At 30.3% G+C, this 26055-nt stretch overlaps 1 protein-coding gene across 2 annotated transcripts in view; it reads right to left on the reverse strand.

Annotated features, from left to right (window-relative positions):
• The window catches only part of LOC145257268 (phospholipid-transporting ATPase ABCA1-like), a 379489-nt gene that overhangs the window by 133935 nt on the left and 219499 nt on the right, over positions 1 to 26055 (reverse strand). For both annotated transcript variants that reach the window (XM_080115647.1, XM_080115648.1), the window contains exons 15-23: positions 23054 to 23230; positions 21473 to 21695; positions 19052 to 19273; positions 14822 to 15026; positions 14351 to 14482; positions 9338 to 9515; positions 6601 to 6732; positions 3179 to 3318; positions 1111 to 1248 (exon numbers count right to left, since the gene is read on the reverse strand). In XM_080115647.1, the coding sequence (XP_079971773.1) occupies positions 1111 to 1248; positions 3179 to 3318; positions 6601 to 6732; positions 9338 to 9515; positions 14351 to 14482; positions 14822 to 15026; positions 19052 to 19273; positions 21473 to 21695; positions 23054 to 23230 (1547 nt within the window). The remainder of the gene's footprint in view (positions 1 to 1110; positions 1249 to 3178; positions 3319 to 6600; positions 6733 to 9337; positions 9516 to 14350; positions 14483 to 14821; positions 15027 to 19051; positions 19274 to 21472; positions 21696 to 23053; positions 23231 to 26055) is intronic.

The raw sequence follows: 26055 nt of genomic DNA on the forward strand, positions 1-26055 counted from the left end.
AACAATTTTCACTACATAAATATATGCAAATAATAGAGGGGAAATAAGTTCAATCCAGCGACTGACACCCTTTCTAACTCAACAATAAACAACAACATATGCAAATAATAAATAAAATATTCAAATTTTATTTTTAGCTGCAATATTTTAAGTCTAAAAAATTCTTATTTTTTACTTTACTAGAATATCTTGTTCTTTACTTTTCCAGGGTGAATTTCTTGTCCTTTACTTTTCCAGGTTTAATAAAATCTTAAGAATATTACTTTTCATGCGCGCATTTTTCCATATAATATATATATATATATTTATATTCTACTAACTTTAAGAAATTTATAAACAATTCTTTAAATATAACATATTCAAATATTTTTAAAATTTAGCCATGATCCTTATGCAAACCAGAATAATCTTAAATTCAAAGTCTGCAGAAAACGGTGTCCTTTCAAATTCAGTTTCTCATACAAAACTTCAACCATAATATATTTGAATAAAAAAAATAAAAATAAATGTAACTTTAACCGAGTTCATTTATTCAATGACATACTAATTTTTATTTATTAAATTGGAAATTTTTATTTTGTTTTCTTATTAAGTGCCATTTTTTTAATCTTTACGGTTCAATGGCATGTGAGTAAAATCATTTTCTTAGTAATATTTTTTGTTCATGTGAACATAAAATGTATTCCATCATGTTAAAATATAAATTTTACAAAGTAAGATAAAACAAATATAAAATCCTTTTCCATCATCTAATGAAACATGTTACAGTTGTGTTTGAAGATTCGCCAGTTTTCCTTATGAAACGGGCACTCGTTATGTGTGTGTCTGTAGATATGCAAGAAGGCGCTTGTTTGTTAAGCTGGAAAAGTAGCAAAACATGACAATTGCCCCTGTCGAAATCTGCACCAATTCAGGAAGAAAAAAATGAATATGTTTTTCTAAAGTTTAGATATTATACTTCTAAGGAAATACGGCTAATGCAATGCCAATTTGATGAGGTTCCTTTTGTATTTTTTTTTTAACTTTTAGCAGGATATATACGCACCCACATACATATATAAACATACGCTTCCCTTTTATATAATAGATAATTACATATTAATTAATAACCTTCTCTGAATTTGAGCAATATTTCCCAGATAGCTCTTCTTGCATGAGGATCAACTCCGGCAGTTGGTTCATCAAGAATGACTGTTTTTGATCCACCAATGAAAGATATGGCAACTGACAATTTCCGTTTCATTCCTCCTGCAAAAGCAAAATTAGAACAACAATAATTCTTGATAATTCAGTTATATGTGTTTACTTTAAACACACTCAATAAAATGAAGTTTTAATGATTAGTTTGTGCAAAATATTGAATGGACTTGTGTTAGACTAATGCGAATATTTGCTGTTTAAAAGAAAGTCAAGTGAGTTAAGGGACAAACGATTCTAAAATTGAGTAATAAGTTATGAGACAAAATATCATAAACAAATTTGGATCAGTAACACACCAATCAGAAAATTTGTAGGAAATTCGGTTTAGCAAGCATGAAAGTATAATACTATTAAGAGTGAGACATGGATTAGAAACTCTGATATCAGCAGTTGGATTAAAGATAAAAATAAAAAAAAGAAACAAAATTAATTATTTTGGAAAATAAATAACAATGCAGAAACATTCCTTTATCTGTGATCGCAGTAGATTGGAAAATTAACTCTTAATTATTTTCTGAAAAGTATCATATCCCTTTGGTAATGTTTCGTTGGTTATGAAACCTTCACTATGGTTTTATTACTTAACTGTAACAGTTAAAAGAAAACTCTCTTTCATTTTACAGATACTGAAAAGAGATCAACTTATATTTTACAAAACTTTATTTCAACAAGAAATCATGATTTTCTTCTGTAAAAAATAATTATCATTTTTAGCAAAGTATTCTTTATATAAATTTATCTAGGTATTTTAAATTGTAGCATTTTTAAAACAATATTCTTATCTTGTTACCATAACAATAATTGTTAGCTAAATATTCATCAAATCAATAAAACGTCACATTTTGAAATGTATTTATTGAAAATTGTATTTGATACAGTCAATGAACCGACATAGTTTCGAAATGATTCCTTTTAGAATGAGTCAAAATTGTTTACTTTAACAATGTCCGATTAATCATCAATCACCATCTTTGTTGATAGGACGATCTCATTTTATTAATATGTGTGAAAGGTAATGACGTGCATACAAACATGAAATGCCTTAGAATATTATTATATAGATTGAAGAACCCAAGTATTTTGATATGAAATCAATGAAATTTTATTTTACATGATCATACTTTTTTATTTTAATAAAAAATCAATTAAAAATTAATAAAAACAATAATTTCATGTGTAATTATCAAAGTTATGGTAAACTTAAAAATACAAATGTGCAATCCCGTGCATTTCACATGACAACAACGCCCCCCCCCCAATGTTGTTTCTGTGGGTTTCTTTTTCATTCTTTTCATTCTAACTGCGTCGTTGTCTCTTATATATTGGCAACTCCCGAAGGAGTGTGCAGTAACTCACAAGTATTAGAAATATAAAACAACCTAAAACACAGAAAAAACAAACCGTAACACATTCCCTTGGGCTCTGGATATGTATGTGATACCATCGACCCACTAAACTCTACGGTCCACATCCAAATCATCTATCATCGGTGACCTCAGTTCATCTTGATCTGCTCCAAACCACAATCTACGTTCAACTGTCCCAAACTGGAAACTGTGCGCAACTGTGTCAAACTCAAGACTGTCCTTAAACATCATAACACCCCCCACTCCTAAAATTGTCCATAAACCAATTCTAAATATATTGACTTCTATGTCCGGTTCTTTGTGCCAGTCACTGTCCCACCATTCTATTTCAGATGGCCATTGTGTACGTTGGTAAACAACTTCCTAACTATTGTCTTTCTACTAACTTACGCTTTCTATATTTTTGTTCTGTTGATCATATATTCCATGTTTTTGTTATAATTTTTCCTCTTTTTTATTCATTTTCTAATACTTTGTGGGTGGTGGGGTCCATTGTATCACACAAATGCCAGAGGTTGTCCCTTAACTTTATAAATGTAGAAAATAAATGAAGCTACCAGATTTTTTTTGTACAGTATTGATACAAACTGTATGAGCATAAAATAATTTACCTGATAAGTTTGTACTGAGTTCATTTCTTTTATGTCGAAGATCAACATCATCAATCATTTTCTCGATTTCCGATGAAAGACATTCTTCTATGGCACCTTTCAATTTTGCATAGAACCACAAATGTTCTTCAACTGTTAAACTGGTTAATAAAAGAAATATTACATTTCAGAAAGGCAGACGTGTCAATCTTTGCAAGGTTCAACACAAACAAAATAACCATAATAAATGCAATACAGATAGTTGTAAGTCTATAAATATAAGCAGATCTAGCTCAAGAAGAGAAATAATGTATAAGATGAATTAACATACACAAAATATCATGTTTAATATCAGATAAATAATACAGAAGCTGAATTGTTTCGTAAAATTATTATTGAAAAACGATAAAATACTAGATATAAGTTATATGAAAATATGAGTTTGGAGATTATCGACATTAAAAACCTGTTTTCAGGAACACCATACAGAAAAATAAATCTTCCTGATATACTCTTTAGCTTATATAAAATCGACGTCCTAAGATTGATAATTTGAATACGGTTTTAGAAAAGGGCATTTCATTAATTAACTATAGTTTCCTATTGTTTTTAAAATTCAGTGGGCAAGCTGATATTAATAAAACACGATTTATTTCAGCAATACTATTTCACAAGTTATGCACAAAAGTTAATCTATCTATATAATTATATAACTCAATTGATCTTGTAACGGGTGTTGTAACCTACATTCGGTTTACGACTTCCGGTTGTGCATGCGTCCATAAACAAACCCATAACAGCGTAAACAAATAAACACAAATCGCTACTTTTGCAGAATTTGACCTGCGCACTGAAATATTAACATTATTATTTAGAAATTATTATTTAACATGGGAAGGGTGGGGATGTTTTGCAACTATTCTGGATTACAATAACCCTGAAAATATGTTTTTTTTTAAATTGCGTTAGAAATAAATAATCAACACGACAATAAAACCTATTGTTTTACTGTGTACGTTTTCAGCGTCCCAATTGTTTTTTTTTTACTTTAAATTATCCAAATAAACAATTGTTAATACTTTCTGCATTATTTTTACATCGTTCATTTCCGTATTACGTTTAAGTTATTTTAACGCTCTTTTCTTACAAATAAATCTACTTTAACCCTTTGATAACCATAAGAGTATTTTACAACGACGATTTACCACCGCCTTCCTTCTTTTTTTTAATTTATTCTCCATTTTTAATACACTTTTCTTAAAAACATTAATACATTTTCTTCTACACTACCAACATAAATAAATAACCCAAAAAATGCTTTTTTCGTAATTTGCGTTACAAATAAATAATCAACGCGATGATAAAGCGTATTGTTTTACTGTGTACGTTTTCAGCATCCCAATTGTTTTTTTTGTGTTTAAATTAAAAGATATATCAAAATTTGAATTTAATTCTAAGTATTATGGTATCTGTTCAATGTACATTTGCCTATAAGTATGGCAAATCATTTATGATTCAATTTCAATGGCTGTAAGTTTTTTTTTCAAAAATAAACAATTATAAACAGAACGATTCATAGAAATCTATCTATATTCTTTTTTCATTTTAATATACTTTCATAGAAATGTATCTATTATGTCACAAAAAATTATTTTCTTTTCGTCACAAGTGTCACACTCATGCATTAATTCCATAGCTAATATAACATACTGACCCAACGGGTCACTGGTAGTCTTTACATATATATATATATATATATATATATATATATATATATATATTAGCTGTAATACCGGTTCAGAAGCTTTGTTTTATTTTATAAATTAAATAAGTCATATTCCAAAATGCTTTAAAGCAATCAAAAGCTACTATAACTGTGAAAACTATGTGAAAAATAGAGCTTAAATGATTAAGATCAAGTTCTTTAGCCTTTAGGGGCAAAGTGTAACATCTGCTTTTATGCTACACTTCATCTTTTCTCTCCTTGATTAGTGAAGGAGTGACTAAGGCAATTTCAATTTTTCCAATCAATAATGCACTCTTTTGGTGTGCTGAATTCTTCTTATATTCAAAACTAACCTGTCTAACTCTGCCTTCCTGGCGAGGCAAGTAAATAGGGGCTAAAATTATTGATTTATATAAAATACTTCATACTTTTAAATGTTCAGCTTTTATTAAAATCAATGTTACTTCATTTATGAGAATAAGCAATTTTTTTTCTTATTTTTAATGGTTTTAAATGCCCATTAAAATTAGGTTAAATATTTTCAGTAGCAAAGTTCATGCTTTCATGAAGATCATTTTTAAAATTACATTGCCAAATATTTAAGATCAATCGAAACAAAGAAATGCTGCTGACATGATTGAAATTATGGCTTTGAATAAGTATTAATTTTGTTTTAAAAGGATTGGAAATTTCTTCACTTTTAAGAATCAAAATAATTTGGTACAAATTCATGATGTTGTAAATCATATTCAAATGAAACATTAACACCTTGCCTTGCTCCATCGAAAACCCATTTATAAGAAATCATGAGCTGCTCTTACAACAATCTGCATTCCTACAAAATTTGAAATTTCTCTTTCACTATCAGTAAGTAGCTGGTAGACAGACACACATATCTCATATTTATTAGTATAGATAAAAATCAAAAAGAGTTTTTTTTGTGTGTATGAGTTGATGTATGTCCAGCTTGAGAGAAATGGGCTAGCAGAGGAGAAGAAGGGGTTTGGAAAGAGAGAGGGGAAAAATGATATCAATTTTAGATTGTTATTATATAACAATCTGTGACGACCTGAAACTTTTATATTATTATTTTAATAACTGATAATCCAATATATTTGTTTTCTTTCCTCCAGGTGCATCCCAAGGATACATTCATCTATTTCTTGTCAAATGATCTTTCGGTATATCCAGTAATTACGTTATTTTTTGACAATTAATCATGTTATGTTGTTTCTTTCATACAAAGGCATTTATTTCTTCTCAAATGGCCTGGATATTCAACAGATGCAGTTAATCGATCGATACCTCTGTTCAATCTCGAAAGACAAAGGGCACCCCTACAGGGTTAACTGTGCATGTAATTGTGAGGCAAGGGTTGCACAATCTCCAACTACACCTCTCCTGAATCGGCACTGTTTGAGTCCAATGGCAAGGAAAAGTCCAAAACAACTGGAAACAATGCCGAGATACAGCACCTGGAAGTCCTAAATGGTCACCCATTTAGTACTAACCAGGTTCAATGTTGCTTAACTTCAGTGATCCAGTAGTGAACGGGTGTGCCAATATGATTATGCCGTTATTATGTAGTTAATAAGCTGAAAATGAAATAAAAATTAGAGTGAATTTTCTATTTTCTATACTGGTTCACAACCTAATAATTAAGAAATAGAGTATCATGTTGCTGATTAACAAGAATATAAAAAAATAAGCATCTTACTATTCAAAGAGAACATTGTATTGAGGACACATCGCCAAACTTCTTCGAATCACATCCATATCCCACCGTATATCATGGCCATAAATTATCGCAGTGCCATTTGTTGGTGGAAAAAGACCCGTTAAAATAGACCTGTTAAAAACAAAAATCAAAGAAGAAAACTTATATGGAATATTGTCATAAAAAAGCACATGACATCTTCAAGAATATTAAATCTGATTTTTAAGGAAGTTTACCAATACCTATTTGTATAAATATATAATAATATTATACAGTGTGACCCCAAAAGTATACCATCTGACACATTCCTCACATGGTATTGCCTTGTTTTTTTTCTTTGTAACGACTGTTTTAAATTCAAGAATATTCTGTGTATTTTGATAGACATTATTTTTGAAATAACCCCAATAAATAAATCACAGACTCTTCGAAAATATTGTTCTAATAGATAGCCAATACAGAATATTCCTGAAGAAATTGTTTTTGATCGCACTGAAGAAATCATTCTAATCTGAGGCAATTTTTATTTTGTTTGAAGAATATGATTTTTCATAAATAATAATTAAAACAGGTGTTTAATACTATATTTTTGTAAATAGATTAAACGTATTTTTCATAAATAGAAATTAAATAAAAGAAATCAATGTTTCCTTGTGTGTTTGCAAATTCAGTGGTACCTCAGTGCTCAACCATAATTCGTTCCAGATGTTTGTTCGAACATTGAAATGTTCGACAGCCGAAACGATATTTCCCCTTTAAATTAACTGAAATAGAATTGATTCCACAGTTTAAAAGTCTCTTTTTATCTGTAAACTTGGAGGATTTCATACATGTAATTGCATTGCGATTTCATATTCCTTTGCAAGCGTTGGCACATGTATTCCTTTTTCAAATTTCTCTATCAGTTCCTTTTTAAATTCGATTCAAAGTTTTCCATTTTGCACTCGCTTTACTGCTTTTATTTCTCTTTTTTTTTCGTTTTATCCAATGGTAAAAGAATGTCGATTTCTTCTTTGTTTCTAAAGCCTTTATACAACGCTAAACCGATTATTTGGACAACAAAGTTTTTTTTTTGCATAATTAATTACTGCCATCCCAAGATACGTCTGCTTCATTTATTGTATTAAAGTCTACTGACTTTATTTTTTTTATTTTTTGGATACCTCAAGGTCTTTTGTTGTCCCATGCAAAAACGGGGTCGATCAATCAAATGGTGTGGTTCTGGTGCCATGCTAATGTACTAAAAATAACTCAGAAACTGTCTAGACTGTCAAAGGGGCTGCAATGACACTGTTCTAAATATAACTCTCGTTGTAAAGTTCAGACTTGCGTGGTGACGTTGTCGGAGTGGAGTGGGGTTGGGTTGAGTTGTCACACTACATTTCCAAAGTATGAATTACAACGTTCCATTGATGAACATCCCTGCTTGTTTACATTCGAAGCAAAGTCGGCGGTTCGAACTCCAAAATTTCGTTTGACTACCGAGGAATTTTTTCAGTTAAAAATGTTAAAAGAAAACAAAAAAACAGCTAATTTTTAAATGCCTGTATAGATATGATTTGCCTACGATCTAATTGATTTTTGGAAAAAAGCACCAAAGTGTAGTTTGGCTTCTGAAAAAAAAAATCATAAATTCGTAATAATTTACATATGCAAAAAATGACAACATTTTTTAATTGGTATATTTGGCTCTATTCTCGAATGTGAAAAATGTAGATGGAATGTGCTGGTAGAACGGCAGACAAAACTTGACATTTTATTCTGAATAATGAATAAATGTTCTTATAATAAATAAATAATGAAAGTTGTTTAACATGAAGAATATGAGAAGAAAAAAAGTAACTGTAATTAAAAGATAATTGGAAAAGATTACCAGAGCAGATGTCTAAAGTCTAATGCAAATATGATACAGTTTTTGATATTCTGGAATAACCAGTGTTTGTTTACCTTTTATTCCATAAAAATTTACACACGGTGTAACTGGTGATGGTGAGACTAGATAAATCGTAGCAAATAAAAGTGAATGCCACTTTCTATTTGGAAGGTTTCTTTGGGAGAGTCCAGTAATTTAGAGAAAATATAATAAATATTAAAAGAAGAAAAAATCAATGCATAATTTCTGAAAAACTGCATGAGAGCTTAACCTAATTGGATGGCACAACAGATTAGCATATGAAGGTTTTTGTTATTATGCTATTATGTTTTAGTGCAGGTAGGAAAAATAGACGTTATTGTACAGATTATTTGGAAATCAAACTTCAAATACTTCATTCATTACTTTTGAAAACTTACTTTCGTGTTTAAGTTATAAATTGTTTACAAAATACAAAACCACAACAGACATCTGAATACGGTGCACTAGTGAGAGCAATCAATCACTTATTCTTATGGAGTCATCCATCAATTGATAGTGAAATATTCAGAAAGTTTATGTGCCATGATGTGCATTTGCTCATTGTAAGCAGGAAACACAACAAGTTAACAAATTTTACCAGAAAAAATTCTAAAAATGCTAAAACTCTGAACTTTATCTCAAATACACGAATGAGACTCAGATTAGATATTAAGTTCTTATTTTTCTAGGAATTATGAAGAACTAATGATTGTTGAGAAAATCAGTCTATGATGACCTTTTTGCTAACTACATTATCTGTCATAAACAAAACTAAAATATTTTTTGCTTAATGAAGAGAATATAAGCAAGAAAATAAAATAAAATTCCACATAAACTACTTACATTGTTGTTGTTTTTCCTGCGCCATTGTGACCAAGAAAAGCTGTGATTTGACCTTCATAAAAGTTCAAATTCAAACCATCTACAGCAACTTTGTTCGTCTGTTTGTATACTTTTCGCAAGTTTTTTATGGAAACACCAATTTTTGAATTGGGTGAAACTTTTTCAAATTTTTCAGAATCTAACAAAAATTGAAAAAAAAAAAAAATCGTTCATTTTATTGACTATTAGAAAATGATTTTCTTAAATTCTAAAGAAATATATTTTAGAATTAGTAGTAAATTGTAAGTAGATGCTTCCATGCTATACAAACACTTTAAACTATGATGAGGCTTGCTTGCATCTATACATGAATGATATAGATGGTGGGAGGTCGAATGACATGAGTAAAAGATGAATGAGAAGAGTAGTGAGAAAAATGGAGTAATGTAAATAAAGGAGAGGGAAAAACAAGGAAAAAGATATAAGAAGAGAGAGGGATGAAAAAGAGAAGAAAATAGAAAGTGAGCGAATAGAGAAAGAAGAAAAAGGAAGATTGGGTGTTTATTGTAACATCACAATATAAATTTGACCTCTCAATATAAAATTGTGTTTTAACATTGCCAATCTTATGTTTCAAAATTATTCATTTAAATCTTTTGGAAATTCCAAAAGGTTATAACTATTCAATAATATATATATATATATATATATATATATATATATATATATATATATATATATATATATATATATATATAGTTTTTGTTGTTGTTGATTTTTTAAACGATATTATTGGAGATCCGGTGTTTTTTTTTTTGTTTTTGTTTTTTTTTTAGAAAGTCGCCCATTTTTTATTTGGACGTATTTTTTATTTATTTATTATTTTTTAAAAACAGTATACGTGTATTTTAGGGTCCTACCCCTCTTCAGCGTAGCTTGACTGTTGTTAGGATTCGAACCGCGGACCTTATGTATTTCAATCCAGCATCTTAATCCATTACGCTATGATCCCATAGACAATTTACTGTTTAGTTTTTATCGTTTATCTATTTACGTATTAAACACGCGTGTACGTAGATTACTGTTTTTAAAAAAATAATAAATAAATAAATAAAAATAAGTCCAAATAAAAAATGGGTGACTTTCTAAAAAAAAAAAAAACACACACACACACACACACACACACACACACACACACACCGGATCTCCAAGGGGGAAACATTAACCTTAATATCGTTTAAAAAATCAACAACAAAAACTATGTAATTAGATAAACGATAAAACTAAACAGTAAATTTTTTATGGCATCATAGCGTAATGGATAAAGACACTGTACTGAAATACATAAGGTCTGGGGTTCGAATCCTAACAACAGTCAAGCTATGCTGAAGAGGGGTAGGACCCCGAAACATGCGTGTACGTAGATTACGGTTTTAAAAAAATAATAAATATATATATATATATATATATATATATATATATATATATATATATATAATAGATTCTGACTCAATAAGTTATATATAATATTCAATGTGGGTCATGTTTATAAAAATCATAATATTTAAGAATTTAGACAGAGAAATTAACAGCATGTGTTTAAAAGAATTTAGATTTAGTAGAAATGATTATTTATACTAATTAATACTCTTAAAAGGATGTGGATCTATATCTTGAAGTGAATCACAGCTTTGAATAGATTCTATAGATTGTGGATCATTCAAGTAAAGCTTTGTAGAACCTATTTTTTTTCTAAACTTTCTTTTATTGATATTACTTTGTGATTTATATTCTTGGACCACTTGCTTACTAAACTTTTGAGAACTAGTATACATATTTTATCCAAGACGAGAGGCTGATGGATCATTTTAGGTCTCTTTAAAAATGTGCATGTGAACTAAACATCTGTACTTTTGGTTAACTATCCTCAAGCAGTAGCTTTTAGCACAATTCAGACAAAGTTCAGGGTGGAACAATAAAAGTGTCACCTACAGAAAATAACACTGCAGCTTTATTTTAAACTTTTATTGAAAAAACATCAATTCAGGTAATTTGATTATGTAGTAGAGTTGACATCTATCCCATGTAGCTGCCTTCAGCCTCAATCACCGCCTCAATACGGGTCCGGCATTTTACACAAGCACCAGTAGGACCTCAGTGAATACTTAGCAGATGACAGCGATCAGGCTGGCTTTGGTGTAGTGGGAGGTCATGTTCGTGATGTTCTCGACATATGACCAATGGGTTCAAGTTGAGGGAGAAGAGGGCAAGTAAAAGACGGGTACAAAGTCATAGCACTCCTTCTGAAGCCAAGCCTGCGTTTCTTTGGATTTGTGGGCAGGTGCTGAGTCCTGCTGCCACACTCAGGGTCTGCCAGCGGCTACCTGATTGCACCAGGGGACAACCACACTCTTCAAGGGTCCGGTTGTCATAACTTGGATTGGTAGAAAGCATGAGTTGTACAGCTATCTCTGATCTCGTTCATTTGTACACAACTGGTCAACTAATAGATGATTTGAAACAAAAAAAGAAAACCGGTTTTCATCAAATGGAAATGGAATCATGCCGTCTTTTCTATGGCAACAATTTTATCATTCAACCCTGTATATATTTTACCATTTTCCAATATACCTGGCTTACTTTACATGCAGTTCAAAGATTATTATTTTATTTTTAATATCCTCAACGGAAATTGAATTTGCTGGCAGAATACATAAGCTATAGTGAAAATTATATTGACACTTTCACATGTAATATAGTCAGTTAAATGTTGCTTAAAGAAAAGATGCACCTTGTTGCTTTGAAAAAATTTCTATGTTATTATTATTTGAATTTTTTACAGAGATCTCCACACATCTTGAAGATAGGCTTTTATTCAATTGATTAGCTATGCTTTAGTTTATCACTCACTAGTAGAATTTTCATAGCTTAATATACAGATTAAAAGGACAGACCTGAATGTATATATATGTGTGTGTGTGTCTCTTTCTCTCTCTATATATATATACATACATATATATATAGTTTTTAAATCCCTGAAACAGTGTTTCATTGTAAACAACTGATGATCCTTAAAAACGTAGGATTATTGTTAATTCAATAAAGGTTTGCTCAACGATTGCAGGAGATTAAGTGACTTAATGACAAAATAATTTTCCAATGAAGGACTAAAAATCAAATTTTTATTAAAAAATTCTTATATAGTTTTTAAGGTTAAAAAGCTTCCAACACACGATATATATATATATATATATATATATATATATATAAATATATATATATATATATATATATATATATATATATATATATATATATATATATATAATAGTTAATTTCTAAGGAAAACTAATGCCATATTTGGAATCAGCAGGTTTCTTCTGTTTTAGCCTAGTTTTAAATGATAAAACCTTTCCTAAAATTATATCATATAAAAAAGGTTGGATTATTTTGTTTAATGGTATAAACACCATTATGGTCATTTAATGCGAGGAAGCATTTTTCTATATTAAATTATTAGAAGGTTTTGTATTATTTAATTAAATGGGTGAACTAGGAGGATTCATACATTTTCCATATTTTGTTTATTAATTTTTTTTAATTCCATTTTCACCCCAAACAAGGCACAGTGACACCTTGAAGTAGAGGGCTACTATCAGCGACATAATTTACAGGGATATTATAAAGGGAGATAAGCAGTAAGATGTCTGTTCACATTACACTTGAACTTCTGCATATCAGCATAGTTGGGGAAGTAGAATCCCAGAAGGGAGTTCCAAAGTCTAGCAGTTCTGGAGAAGAAACTGTTGGAGTAGAAGGCTTTCTTACACCTATGGATCTCTACTGTGTAGGTGTGGGATTTAGCTGCTTGTCAGTTTGTCGGGGGTATTTACATCAAGGGGGTACAAGTGCTTGTAGTTTGACAAAGCATTCACCATTAAAATACTTGTAGAACAGGCAGAGGGATGCAACATTTTGTCGATGGGACAGAGGCTGAAGCTTAGATGACAAGTCAGGACCTTACAGGTTGGCGACTCTCTTTTGAACCTTGTCCAGGAGTGAGAGGCTAGTAGCAGATGCACCAACCTAAATATGACAACAGTACTCCATACATGGGCGAATGGTGGCCTTATAGAGGTACAGGATACTTTCAGGCGTAAGTAGCTTTCTAGCATGATAGAGAGAGCCCACCTTCTTCACAGCAGCTTTGGCAATGCTCTCAATGTATCTGTTCCAAGTCATGTTCTCTGTGAACATTAGGCCAAGGTGTTTAAAAGAAGTACTTTCCAGTAATGTGTTTTTGCCCATTGCTATTGGTGGTAGAGAAGGTTTCTTGTAATTATTGAAGGAAACAAGCTTAGTCTTAGCAGCATTGAATGTGACCTTCCATTTTTGTCTCCATTCCACAACAGATTGGAGGTCTTCCTCCAGTGTTTCTGCCATTTCCTTAGATATGTGTTCTTTTGTTTTACTCTCGTGTCTGTTATAGAGCGTGGTGTCATCAGCAAATATACCCATCTCAGAGATAATTTTATCGGCAGGTCGTTTATGAATATTAGGAATAATAAAGGTACAAGGATAGACTCCTGAGGTACTCTCACATCATATTGTTTAGATGTACGACTATTGAGGACAACCTGGATTCTTCTCTTGCTTAATAATTTAATGTATTCTTCCAGTGATACCATATGATCTGATTTTCCTGAGAAGACCATCATGCCATACTCTGTCAAAAGCCTTAGATATATCTAGGGCTACCGCTGTATCCTCCCCTGCTTTGTCCAGTGAATGGTATATACATTCCAAGATTACAGTTAGGATATCTGCTGTGAACGAGCTTCCCTAAATTTTATCAGTAATGTTCAACATATTTAATATGCAAAAAATTCTGGGGAAATCTGCTAGTTATTTATAAATGGAAAATCTGAGTCTATTATATATCTACTTTGATCATCCCCAGAACATATTTTACAAGTATGGTTGGATGGCTAAAAAAATAAAAAGAATAAGAAAATGAAAATCAATTTTTATTACCTTCATGGGCAAGTTCAAGTATTTCATTGTTAATATTTAAATTTTGTTGAATTATTGCTCGATTCGCTTGTTGACTGAGCCAATAAGATTTTTGGAGAGGGAAATACCATTTCCGGGGAATTCCATACATGCCTGAATTTAGAAAAAAAGAAAAGAAAAAACAACGTTTTATTCAAAAATTATAGTTAATGTATGATAAAAACGAACAAAAAGTAATTTTAAAACTTGAATTTTCTACACTTCCATCTAATAAATACATTTAACATTCTGCTTTTAGTAAACTTTAACTGCATTTTCCCTATATACGAAACTATGCACAGAAAAACATATTTCCGTCATATCCAGTACATCTAATTTTAATGTTTTAAGTTATTTTCGATGTTAACTTATAGTTTTATGATTAGAGTGAACAATTATGGACTTTTTAACTTATAAACATAATCTAAATAAAAGAATATATTAAATATTTACCTGGAAACACAGCCTCTATATACCAAGCAAGTATCAAATAAATGATGCTATCAACTAACATAAGCATCATACATTGTAGCATGCTAAATCCATCATCAGGCACAGGACTGGAATTCACATTTGACCATTGTAATCCAATAGCTTGCTCTTCATATCTGGCAATGTAGCTGCACCCATATCCAAAGGCAATATTGGACGATAAACACTAAATTAAAAAAAAAAGTGTTCAGTAATTTTATTAATTCTCATGGGAATTAGTTTTAGTAGATTATATATATATATATATATATATATATATATATATATATATATATATATATATACTAGATTATCACATTCTTTATAAAACCAAATTATGTTATAAAAAAGTGATTTCTATATTCGTTTACAAAAAAGAAAATTAATACAAAAAGCAAGTTAATTTTTTTTTTGTTCATCCATCAGAATGATGAAGACTCTCTGATCATCCTGAAGGAGGGGTTGGATCGTGGGGATGTGATCATCGGTGAAGGCAGTGGCTGATAAGTCAACTTCCTATTTGGAAAGTTTTGCTGCAATGAAAACAAGGAATGGCAGGTGCCAGGTTCTTCAAAGCATTGTTCTTTATGTTGTGTCTGCGCTTCTCTGCAGTAGTTTTCCTGTCACTTTCATATTTGTGGGCATCAGTGCGTCTTTTCAAACTTGGAATCTTTATGTCAAGTATTTCAAACTGAATCCGTTATTTAGGGTATATTGTTCTTGATTCGTCAGACATGACTGGATAAAAGTGTTATTATTATATTATTAATTATTATCATTTGTAATAAGGATTGAACTATCAATCTCCAGAAGACTGTCACTTAGACTTGTTGACCAGCACTTTTAACCATTGTGCCAAAGATTCAAGAATAACATAATACTTAACACAGTTTGACAAAGATTATCAAGTACAAAAAGCTGAACTTAAAGAAAGTCGAAGATTACATCATTCAAAACATTATAAGAAAGACAACTAAGTTGAGGATTGTAAAATAGTAAATAATCCAGCGAATGTAATAAGAATTAAGTTTTCACTTTTAATGATTTGGAGCCATAGACTAGAACACTGGAAATACATGAAACGAATCTAAATCGGAAGTGCTCAAAAGAAAATGATGCCAGGTCGAGTGATGATGAAAAGAGTCAACCAGCAAGGAGCAAATGTGAGAATCATGCCTTTAGCTTTGTCTGCCTAGTGATTAATTGTGTCTGCCTTTATTAATAGAAACTAGCTTTGCCTGCCCCAAAGGATGCTTTTTGCAACAATTACATAAACTATATTTTTATAAACATAACGCTTATGTCTTCAATCTGAGGAAGCAATTTTTTATGGGTAATTGTTATCCGATATAAACGCCCATGCACCATTCAATAATGGCTATACCCAACATTAACTCCAACCTTGTGAAATATTCAGCCTTCTTGGAGCAGTAAATGATAAATGTATTTTCACATGAACTACAAATGAAGATCTAACGAACTACATCATTTCTCTTCCATAACTTCTATCAGAAGTAGTGAACTGGAGCCAGTGTCTTTTTTTATGGAAATCTCTTTATCCAAGGTCTGAAGCCACTTGATATCAGGAGCTAACAAAGATGAAAGATGACTATCACAAAGACAGAAGATGCCTGTTGACGTTAATCTTGAAAAGATCGCGGTTGTAAGTAGGAGAAAACCAGGAAGAGAGTTCCACAAGCCTGCAGTTCTTGGAAAGAAGCTACTGGAATAGGAAGTCGAATTACAATGAAGTATCAAAGCCGCAAATTGATGGAGACCACCAGACAAATGATTAAAACAAGCTGGAACAAAGAAAGCAAGATATAGATCAGACAATTCTAAACAATACTATAATAGTATTTATAGAAAAGACTGGGACTAGCAACATCATATCTATGAGAGAAAGAGTAAAACCAATCAAATTATGGAATGCTTCTTTATACTATCAAAAACTTTGACACTTTGACAGCAGAAGGGAAAGAGTGATTGACCATATTTATGACAAAAGAGTTAATTTTTGCTTGGCATGCAGGACACCATTCTGAAAGAAGGCATCATTTGCCTGCTACAAAAACAATTCACTATTATTTTCTGTATTGAGCTTTGCATTAATGATCTGAAGTTGATTTAATCGAATAACATGAACGGAAACAACTAAATGACCAACATATTGAGAGTGATATGATTTGTATAGGCATATACGAATCTGATTTCTAAAGCACCAGGATTAAAGACTTTGGGGAATATAAAAGAAAAAGCAGTTGTTTGGAGAGAGAGAGAGAGAGAGAGAGAGAGAGAGAGAGAGAGAAAAAGAAAGAATTAGAGTGCATTAAGGTCGTCGGCAATTGGTTGCCGTGTTGTTTGTTGCTTGTGATGGTGTTAGTTACGGCAAGTATAAATTTACTTACCTTCCCATTAAAATAGTTAGATAAGGTCGCTTTTTAGATCCAGCTCCCTAAAAAGTGGTACTCTGAATTTTGACAAACATAGAAATTGTCTCAGTCTAGAACGATTTCTCCTTTACTGACCGAGAAGGGAAAGCATGAAGTGCAGTATCAAAAGTGATACTACATTTTGCTTCTAGCCAAAAAGGTACCGAATATGTAATCTTTTTTCTCTTAAGTCCTTCGTCGGCTAAATCCTGTTTCAGACACCCATATTATTTTGAAAAAATAATAAATCGTCTTTGTTAGCTGAAAATTCCTTCTCAACAACTAGATAACTGTTTATTTCATAACAATTATCCCTGCAAGCAATAAAGGCCATGTACGAATTTCTTCGCAATGAATAAAATTGTCAGTTTAGCAGTAATCAATACTTTGTTTTCTTCTGTACTGCCCCCCCACGCTTAGTTGACTGACATCATTACAAGATGGCGTTTATGAGCAATTTTAATCTAAAAGGAAATTAGTTTAATTCTCATTCAAATTAATTCTAGACCTCCTCTCCCTTCTGCTGCATATTTCCATCGGCATTTTTATTCGAAACTGAAAAGTAAACGATCAACAAAACATTTTATGACAATCATATAATCAATAAAAATGATTAACGATCTTGAAAAAATTAAAGAAAAATCGAGGAAGTCCAGCTAATATTATCATTTGCTTAATTATAAGTTTGATATAAAAATACAGGCAACTTGTCGAGCTTCCGACACTTGTAAAAAATGCAGCAGCTTTACAACTAAACCAAGCTTTGTATATATATATCTCAGCTCATGGATTTGCTATCGATTTTTTGTTAGCAAATAAATATTATCTAAAAATCACTCGTATGCAAACTGAAGACTTTGAACTGAAAACCTTTCCAATTCGATAAATATAACGTCCAAACTGGAACAGAAGGTGCAAAAACCAAAATGACTCCACACAATTTTTCTGCCTACTCATAATACTAATACATTGCAGAGATTATTTACAAATACATTATTTACAAAGCCTGTTTCAGGTTGTAAAATTGTAAACTTCTCATTTACTCTCAAATTACAACTTGTAATTGATCTAAGATATAAAGTTATTTTGTTGGATTAAAGTGAGTTCCGAATAGCATTTAAGTTGACAAATCAAATTTTGCTTCTGACTAGCGAATTTTCATTTGTTATTGTTGTGTTGGTGGCAATATAATCACATTGTTATTATTTACATCCCTTGGAATGTTCTCATTTTGATAAGTTTACAACATTTTTGATGTTGTACTCTCCAGCCTTGTTCAGGTGCCTTGTCATAGTCAGTAACTTTTGGGAATTGTTTTTTTTAAATAAACCCTTTATTTAATTGACTGGAATAGGCAGTTATCAATCCACTTTTTAACCATCTACTATTAGTTAATGTTTACTTAAGTTCCTTCAATAGGAATTGAATAAATAGAGAGAATACTCTAAATACAAACCGATCTAATGGAATTATTTAAAATGTTTTAATGGATATGACAATTATGGATAATGTTTTTTTTTTAATTTACTCCTGTTGAAATGAGATTTGATGTTTCTGGGGGTTTTTTTTGTTGTTGTTTTTTGTTTTACATAATGTTTTCACTAAAGTAGCCCTGCAGACAACAGATAAACAATTGATTTTGATCCACATATTCCAATCTCACCAATGAAAATATAATCCTTTATAGTTCGATCTGCCAAGTGAAATACAATGGATTGTACTCTAAAATAGGAATAACATAGATTCTCATGGCTCAAATGCGAAGACAGATGTGACTTACCGAAACTCTTTTGAGTGCTGTACTCATGTAATCCTCCCATTGAAGACAGACATTGTATGGAAGGTAGAGGATATAATAAATGAACCCTCCACATATGGCTGCTAGGTTGGCCCGAGAAAAAAATACACTGATGAGGAAACACAAGGAAATGGTAGCGATGGAGAAGCAAATCATGAAAAGAAACAGCAAACCGGCATTCGATTTCTCCATAATATTACCAAGCTGACAAATAAATACAAAGGATAAAACACATCATGAGAAAAATAATTTTTTATGTATTTTTTAAACAATTTTAGGATGAATTTTATTGAGTGAAAAATATTTCTTTTTAAATATAATGTATTATTGGAACTATAATTCCCCCTTCGTTGTTAATCGCACAACATTTTTGACCATATAACCTCCAACTTTCTTTGAGTGCATCTTTTAGAACTTAGAAATCTATATAGAATTTTGAACTGCACTCTTTCACAGAGGTATATTGTTCTCGTTCCCTCAGCAATGACCCAGTAAAAGTGTTAAGTAATTTTTATTTTATTCTTAATTAGTATCGTTTGTACTGAGGATTGAACCATAAACATCCAGAAAAAAGGCGGAAAATGTAAAAATAATAAGAGAAATGAGAATAATAGATGTAATAAATTATCAATCCTCATCAAAAAATCTGAAACAAAATATAAAATAATCTTTAACTTTACATTGCTTTTATATTTAACCTAGTTTTATCATTGTTGCTATTTATTTTTCATCTACGTCTTTTACCCATTTCAAAATGAATTGTGCCCAACTCAACCTGTTATAAATAGAATGAAATAGTTTGAAAAACATACACATTGCATTCTTTTTATTTTAATGCATCTGTTTAAAAAAAAACGAATTAAAAAGTGACATTTGTCTCGTTAGTTTAAAAAATATTTAACTGGTAAATATTTTATTGTAAGAAGAAATACTATTTTATTAAGATTTCAAACATAATATTTAATTAATTATAATTAAATAAACTAAAACATTGGTTTTATTTATTTAAAAATATTCAACAAACAAGTAATTTTAAATTAAGAAGAAAGAGAAAACAGTAAATAAGTTACCATGAAATTTCCATAGAATAATAAAATAATAAGGCATCTTTTTCATGGTGATGTGATTTTCATTCATGAATTATAGAATTTTTACCATCTTGAGAGAAATTATTTTGCAACTTCATCGAATATCTTCATATCCTAAAATATTTTTTTTTTAATATTCTTAGTACTAAATCTGACAAATTACAAAAAAAATAACAATATTAAAAACAGAAATAAAAAGGTAAAAATTATTCTGATTTAAACAAATATTCATAAAATTGCAAATTAATAAAACATAACTGAACTTCTTTGAATGTAAAACATGCACTTTAACTTGATTAAATGTGTAGTTAACAATTATTTGACCCAAGTTAAAAAACATAACTATTCTTAAGTTGATGAAATTGTATAATGACTCTGGTGTTCTTTGTGATTCATACATTATTGACTGACTCAAGTTCAAGATATATTACCAGACTGGTATAACTTGCTGCTTTGTACAGCTTAGAGCGCTGGCTGTGAAAAACAAAGCAAAAAGAAAACTATCAGTTGTGAAGACAAAGATGTCAAACTTCTGGTCTGACCAGGCTCAATCATGCCTAAAATGTGGATATATGTGTCCATTATAATTTTGCATCTATTACATATAAAATGATGTAAAACTGTTTGTGTTGAAAAAACATGTAGTTAGGGCATCCTTAAGTTTTGGAGATTATGGTGGTGTGCATGATGAGAAACACTGCAATGGTGGCTGAATAGGCCGATCATGAATTTGCATGCTTGGCTGCAGATGTCGCAGGTATAAGTAGGTGCACTGTGTGAAGCAGCAGGATGAGTTGGGGGATACACTGGACGGTTTCCCCTTTGTGTCTTTTCTTTGTTTTCTGATCTCTGTATCTTTCTTTGCTTATAGTTAGTCTTTGGGATACAAGAGTTTTCCAGGATGATCTGTCAGCAACATGTGCCACCCAGCTGGTTTGATCAATACCACATGCACACTTTTGTAGATGTCCACGAAGCATCAGCATGGGTGACCTTTCTTGCATATATAGTGCATATCAAAAAAGAACAGAGTCTTAAAACTAGGATTTAAGAAGGAAATCCCTGGAAAAAAAGGTTGAAGCGGACAGCTGAAATAAAAGTGGTCAGATATGCTACATGAATATCTAAAGACGGCCGGACTTCATTCAGACTAACCGAGCTTTTAACCATGTATTGGAAGGAGAGGGTAGAAATCCAGTGCATAATCAGTCTTGCGGGATAAACAAAGAAAACATTATGATATTCTTAAGTTAGTAATAGTATTTTCAGCTACATTTGATATTGCCTGATAAAGAGACATTTGAAAAACACATACCTTTAAAGTCATAACCAACAATATAATAGAGACTGTCATAATAAGGAAAGCATCGCAAAACCAAGCTAACCAATGTACGCCATTGCCAAGCCCCATGATTTTCATAACTTCTTTTAACCGTTTTTCTTTTTCAAAGACGATACTCTTCACAATCATAGCAACAGAAAATATCCAAGCCAATACCATGAACAAAGGAAGGCTTTTTGATATAGTTCTTGTGAATCTGAAATTTTTAAAAATAGTGAAAACTTATATTTCAATCTCATTTCAATGTTTGATTTTAAAATATTGATAAATGCATGTATTGTGAACTTTAAAAAAGTAATAATAAAACCCAAATGTTGGCTTTGAAGATAACACTTTTAATGATTGAAAGAAGATCAGGTTGAGTTTTCATATTTACTTTATATTTATGAAAACTAAATAAATATGGGGATATTTAAATAATTTTATTGCATGTGTACAAGTTTAAAATTATTTTGCTATCAATTTTAAAGATAACTTTTGATTCAAGTTTTATATAGACTTACTTTAATGTATTTTTTATTCTATTTTATTATTTTTTTCTTTTTTAAATTAAACACAGTAAATCTTGGTAACATTAATTTTATATTTTGTTTACTCATTAATATTTTTCAAATATTTGGGTTTTATTATCAACATATTTTTCAATCAAATATAAAAACAATGTTGTTAATACTGCCTTTATATAAGGAGATATATCATAAAAACTAAACAAGTTATATATGACTAAACCTTGTTGATGTTATTTTCTTGTTTTAATCGTTGTTGGGGGGGGGGAAGAATCATGTAAATGAAAAGTGAATGATTTTTATGTCATTAAATTATTAACTGAACCAAATTGTTATAAAACTGCATCTAATTGTTTTAAAATAATGTTGTTTTATCTGTATAGGATTATTTCATGCAAATATTTTCCAAAAGTTTCAATCCTTAATGAAGATTTGTTAAGAATTTTAAAGTGAGAAATAATTTTCTATTTGACAGTTTAAATGTTTCAAAATTCCTTCCAAATTTCGAATCGTCACAAAGTAATTCATTCTTTGTTTTTCATCTATGAATCATCATGGTACAGCTTTGTTGACCGACTTGATTCTGCTGCTGGTATTTTTTGCAGGAGGAACCACGTGAAGGTTGCAAACATCCCTAAGTGAAAGTTGTACTATGGAACTTAGCACAGATCGTTAATCCATATCGTTATCCACATAACCACTGTTACATCTCATTTGTTTCCTAAGAAATCAAAATGGTGAATTTAATTTTGTAATTAAATTGTTTAATTAACAAACTTACATAGATGCAAGAAATACACACACATACAGATACCTAAGAAATGGTCACATAATTTTATTAATACAGAGTTTAGACAGATATCACATTATGTCAAAAATGATGGTGTAGTGCAAGAGTGTCATGAAATGCAACACATTTTGTAATGGTAAATTAACAATTTTGAAAATGGCGTTTATCGTGTTGTGCATTGTGACTCTTCATATATGTTTGTTTAAATGAAACGTGTAAAATCGATAGAGCTGGAAATAAACAAGAAAATAAACTAACTTGTCTTGCAGATAACACGGGTAAGGAAACTGTTGAGTGAAAATTCCAGTAACAGTTTCTTGTCCTGTTTGTTCCCTAATAATTGCATTGTCAATCATATCTTGAAGATAAATGAAACCAAATGTGAGATATTTCATATCTGGCAATGTACGGGCTCTCGGACCAGGAGTCCACCACCTACAAATGAATACAGAGATTAATTATTAATTTCAATTAAAAAAGAAAAAAAGATTGCTTTTTTATTAAAAAAAAAAAATTACATATGCAAATAAGATTCAGTAGCTTTTCAAATCACTAAATTCTTTGACACTATTTTTGTACATATTTTCAGTCTCATATGATATGCAGGTTATTATTGATTTAGGATCTATTCAATTTACAACTGACTGACTTTACGACTATATATATATAGTCATCCACATATACTGCTGCTCCGCTGTTTCGCTGCCTCACAGCTCAGTGTGGCTAGACAAGCAACTACCTCAAGCCAGGATCAAAACCCGATCGCCCAAATGACAGTTGAAGCTTCTAACCGTTGCACTATACATACATACATACATATATATATATATATATATATATATATATATATATATATATATATATATATATATATATATATATATATATATATGCGGGCAGTGAATTAACAATGTTTTGACATTGTCCAAAGTATCTAAGCTCAGTTTGTTTTATACAAAGAGCATCGCTTCATGCACTAATGGTAATTTGTATATTACTTATATATATATATATATATATATATATATATATATATATATATATATATATATATACATATATTACATATATATATATATATTACTTATATACATATATTACATATATATATATTATATATATATATATATATATATATATATATATATATATACTTGTTTATTGTTATATAAACATGCTCACATCCCGCTGCTAGCATGTTTATATAACAATAAACAAGTATCATCAGCTCTTTTTATTGAGCACTATCTAACAACCTCGTTGAATTCATTAGTCCATTACTTTTGAATATAAAAAAAAACCCGAGTATATATATATATATATATATATATATATATATATATATATATATATATATACTAGCATGGGTACCCGGCGTTGCCTGAGTTGACATGAAGTTCCGTTTGGAACACACCTGCTATACTAATTAATCATTTTCATCATGGGCAACGTGGATACCCCCACAACAATTCCAAAAATATAAGTACGGATAAAAACATGTAAATGTAATCGCCACAAAAAAATAAGTACATGATACTCTCTCCACCAAATATTTTGGCAGAAGGGCTACAAAGAGAAGAAACTATTCTCCGGATATTGAGCACTGAAAAGAATCCTCCCCCCCTCCCCCCAAAAAAGAAATAATTAAAAATAAATCATTACATCTTTTGTTTCAATAAAATGGCAGTGAATGCCCGTGTGATCACAAAAAAAAAAAATTAGCCAAGTAGGCAGAACCCCTAAAAAATATGAAGATCTACCAAAAATTAATTCCAAAAACAATTAAATTAAATTTTTCGTCGTATTATGTTTCTAATGTAATCCTCCCCCAACCCCCAAAATACAATTTGCCATATTTCGTTTTGTTTATGAAATTGTTAGGTGAACGTATAGAGTGGTCCGTAAAAATTAATTAAATTTATCGTTATTTTATGTTTCAAATGTAATTCTCGCCCCCACCTCCCCACCAAAAAAAAAAACAAAACAAATTGTATTTGTCATGTTTTCGCTAAACTGGAAAAAACGCTACAGGTGACATGTCGCGTTGAACGCTTGGTGTCCAAAAAGGGGGTGTTCATTTTACGTTAAATATACATGGAAAAGTGATCGCCCACTCTAAAATGTTAATTTTCTTTTTTTTCAAAATTTCTTTCATATTTTTTATAAAGGCTTTTTAAACGTATTAGGCCCCAAAAACGTAGGTCTTCATTTTTTTTAAGAGTTAAACGACGCTGGGTCACGTTGTAAAAATTTACCTTTTTTTAAATTAGAAAGTTAAGTTTGTAATTGATGAGATTAAGGTGGAAAAAGTAAAAAAGGGCAAATTATGGTATCTACAGGGGGGGCAGTAGATCTTTACTTTTTTTTAGGTGTTAAACGACGCTTGGTCACATCGTAAAAATTTGCCGATTTCTGTATAGCCGTTTAAAGAATAATAGAAACAAGCAAATGAAACCTTTTCAGTTTTTCATAAGTGCTTTTTTTGTTTGTTTCAATATTTAAAAAAAAAAATAATAAAAGCCAAACATTTTTCTATCTAATCGGAATTATTTTTTCAAGCTAGAAATTTATTGAGATTACCAAATTTTATTTGGTGATAGTTTTTTTTGTTTATGGTCCGAAGGGGAAATAACTCTAAAAGAGATTTTTAAAAAATCATTGTTGGAATAACAATTCCAAATAAATTTAATTAAATATATTATCAATATAATTATTGTTTAAAATTAATTAAATAACAATTTTAAATAGAACACTTATAACAATTCTATCACTAAAACATTAATTAAGATACCACTATTTAATAAAATCGATTTTTTTAATGTAATATACAAATGAGATGATCTCTTAATTGTATATAGTTTGCAAGAATCACACTATATATAGAAATAAATGAGAGTGTAAAGTAAGGAAACGTTTGTATATATAAATCAAATTGTGAACAAACAAACAGACAGGAATACAAATTATATATGTATATATGTATAAAGTTGAAAATGTTTTGGCCAGTAGAAGCATCTTGAAAAATGAAAAATATAGAATAAACAAACTGTTTTAAAACACACACTTTTAGATGCAAATAAAAAATTATTTTCTTTTTCTTTTCTAATTGATTTCAGATTTAAAATCTTTCGTCAGAGAATGAGTTCTTAAGTTTTGTTGGTCTTTTATTTTTTTCCCTCGTGTTGTGTTATCAAGGTCACGTTGGTGGGTAAAACATGTAGAACTCTCTAGTTTTTTTTTATTTATTGCATCAAAAAGAT

This window comes from Euprymna scolopes, chromosome 3 (genome assembly GCF_053919585.1).
Source record: "Euprymna scolopes isolate OS-2025 chromosome 3, ASM5391958v1, whole genome shotgun sequence".
NCBI lineage: Eukaryota > Metazoa > Mollusca > Cephalopoda > Sepiida > Sepiolidae > Euprymna > Euprymna scolopes.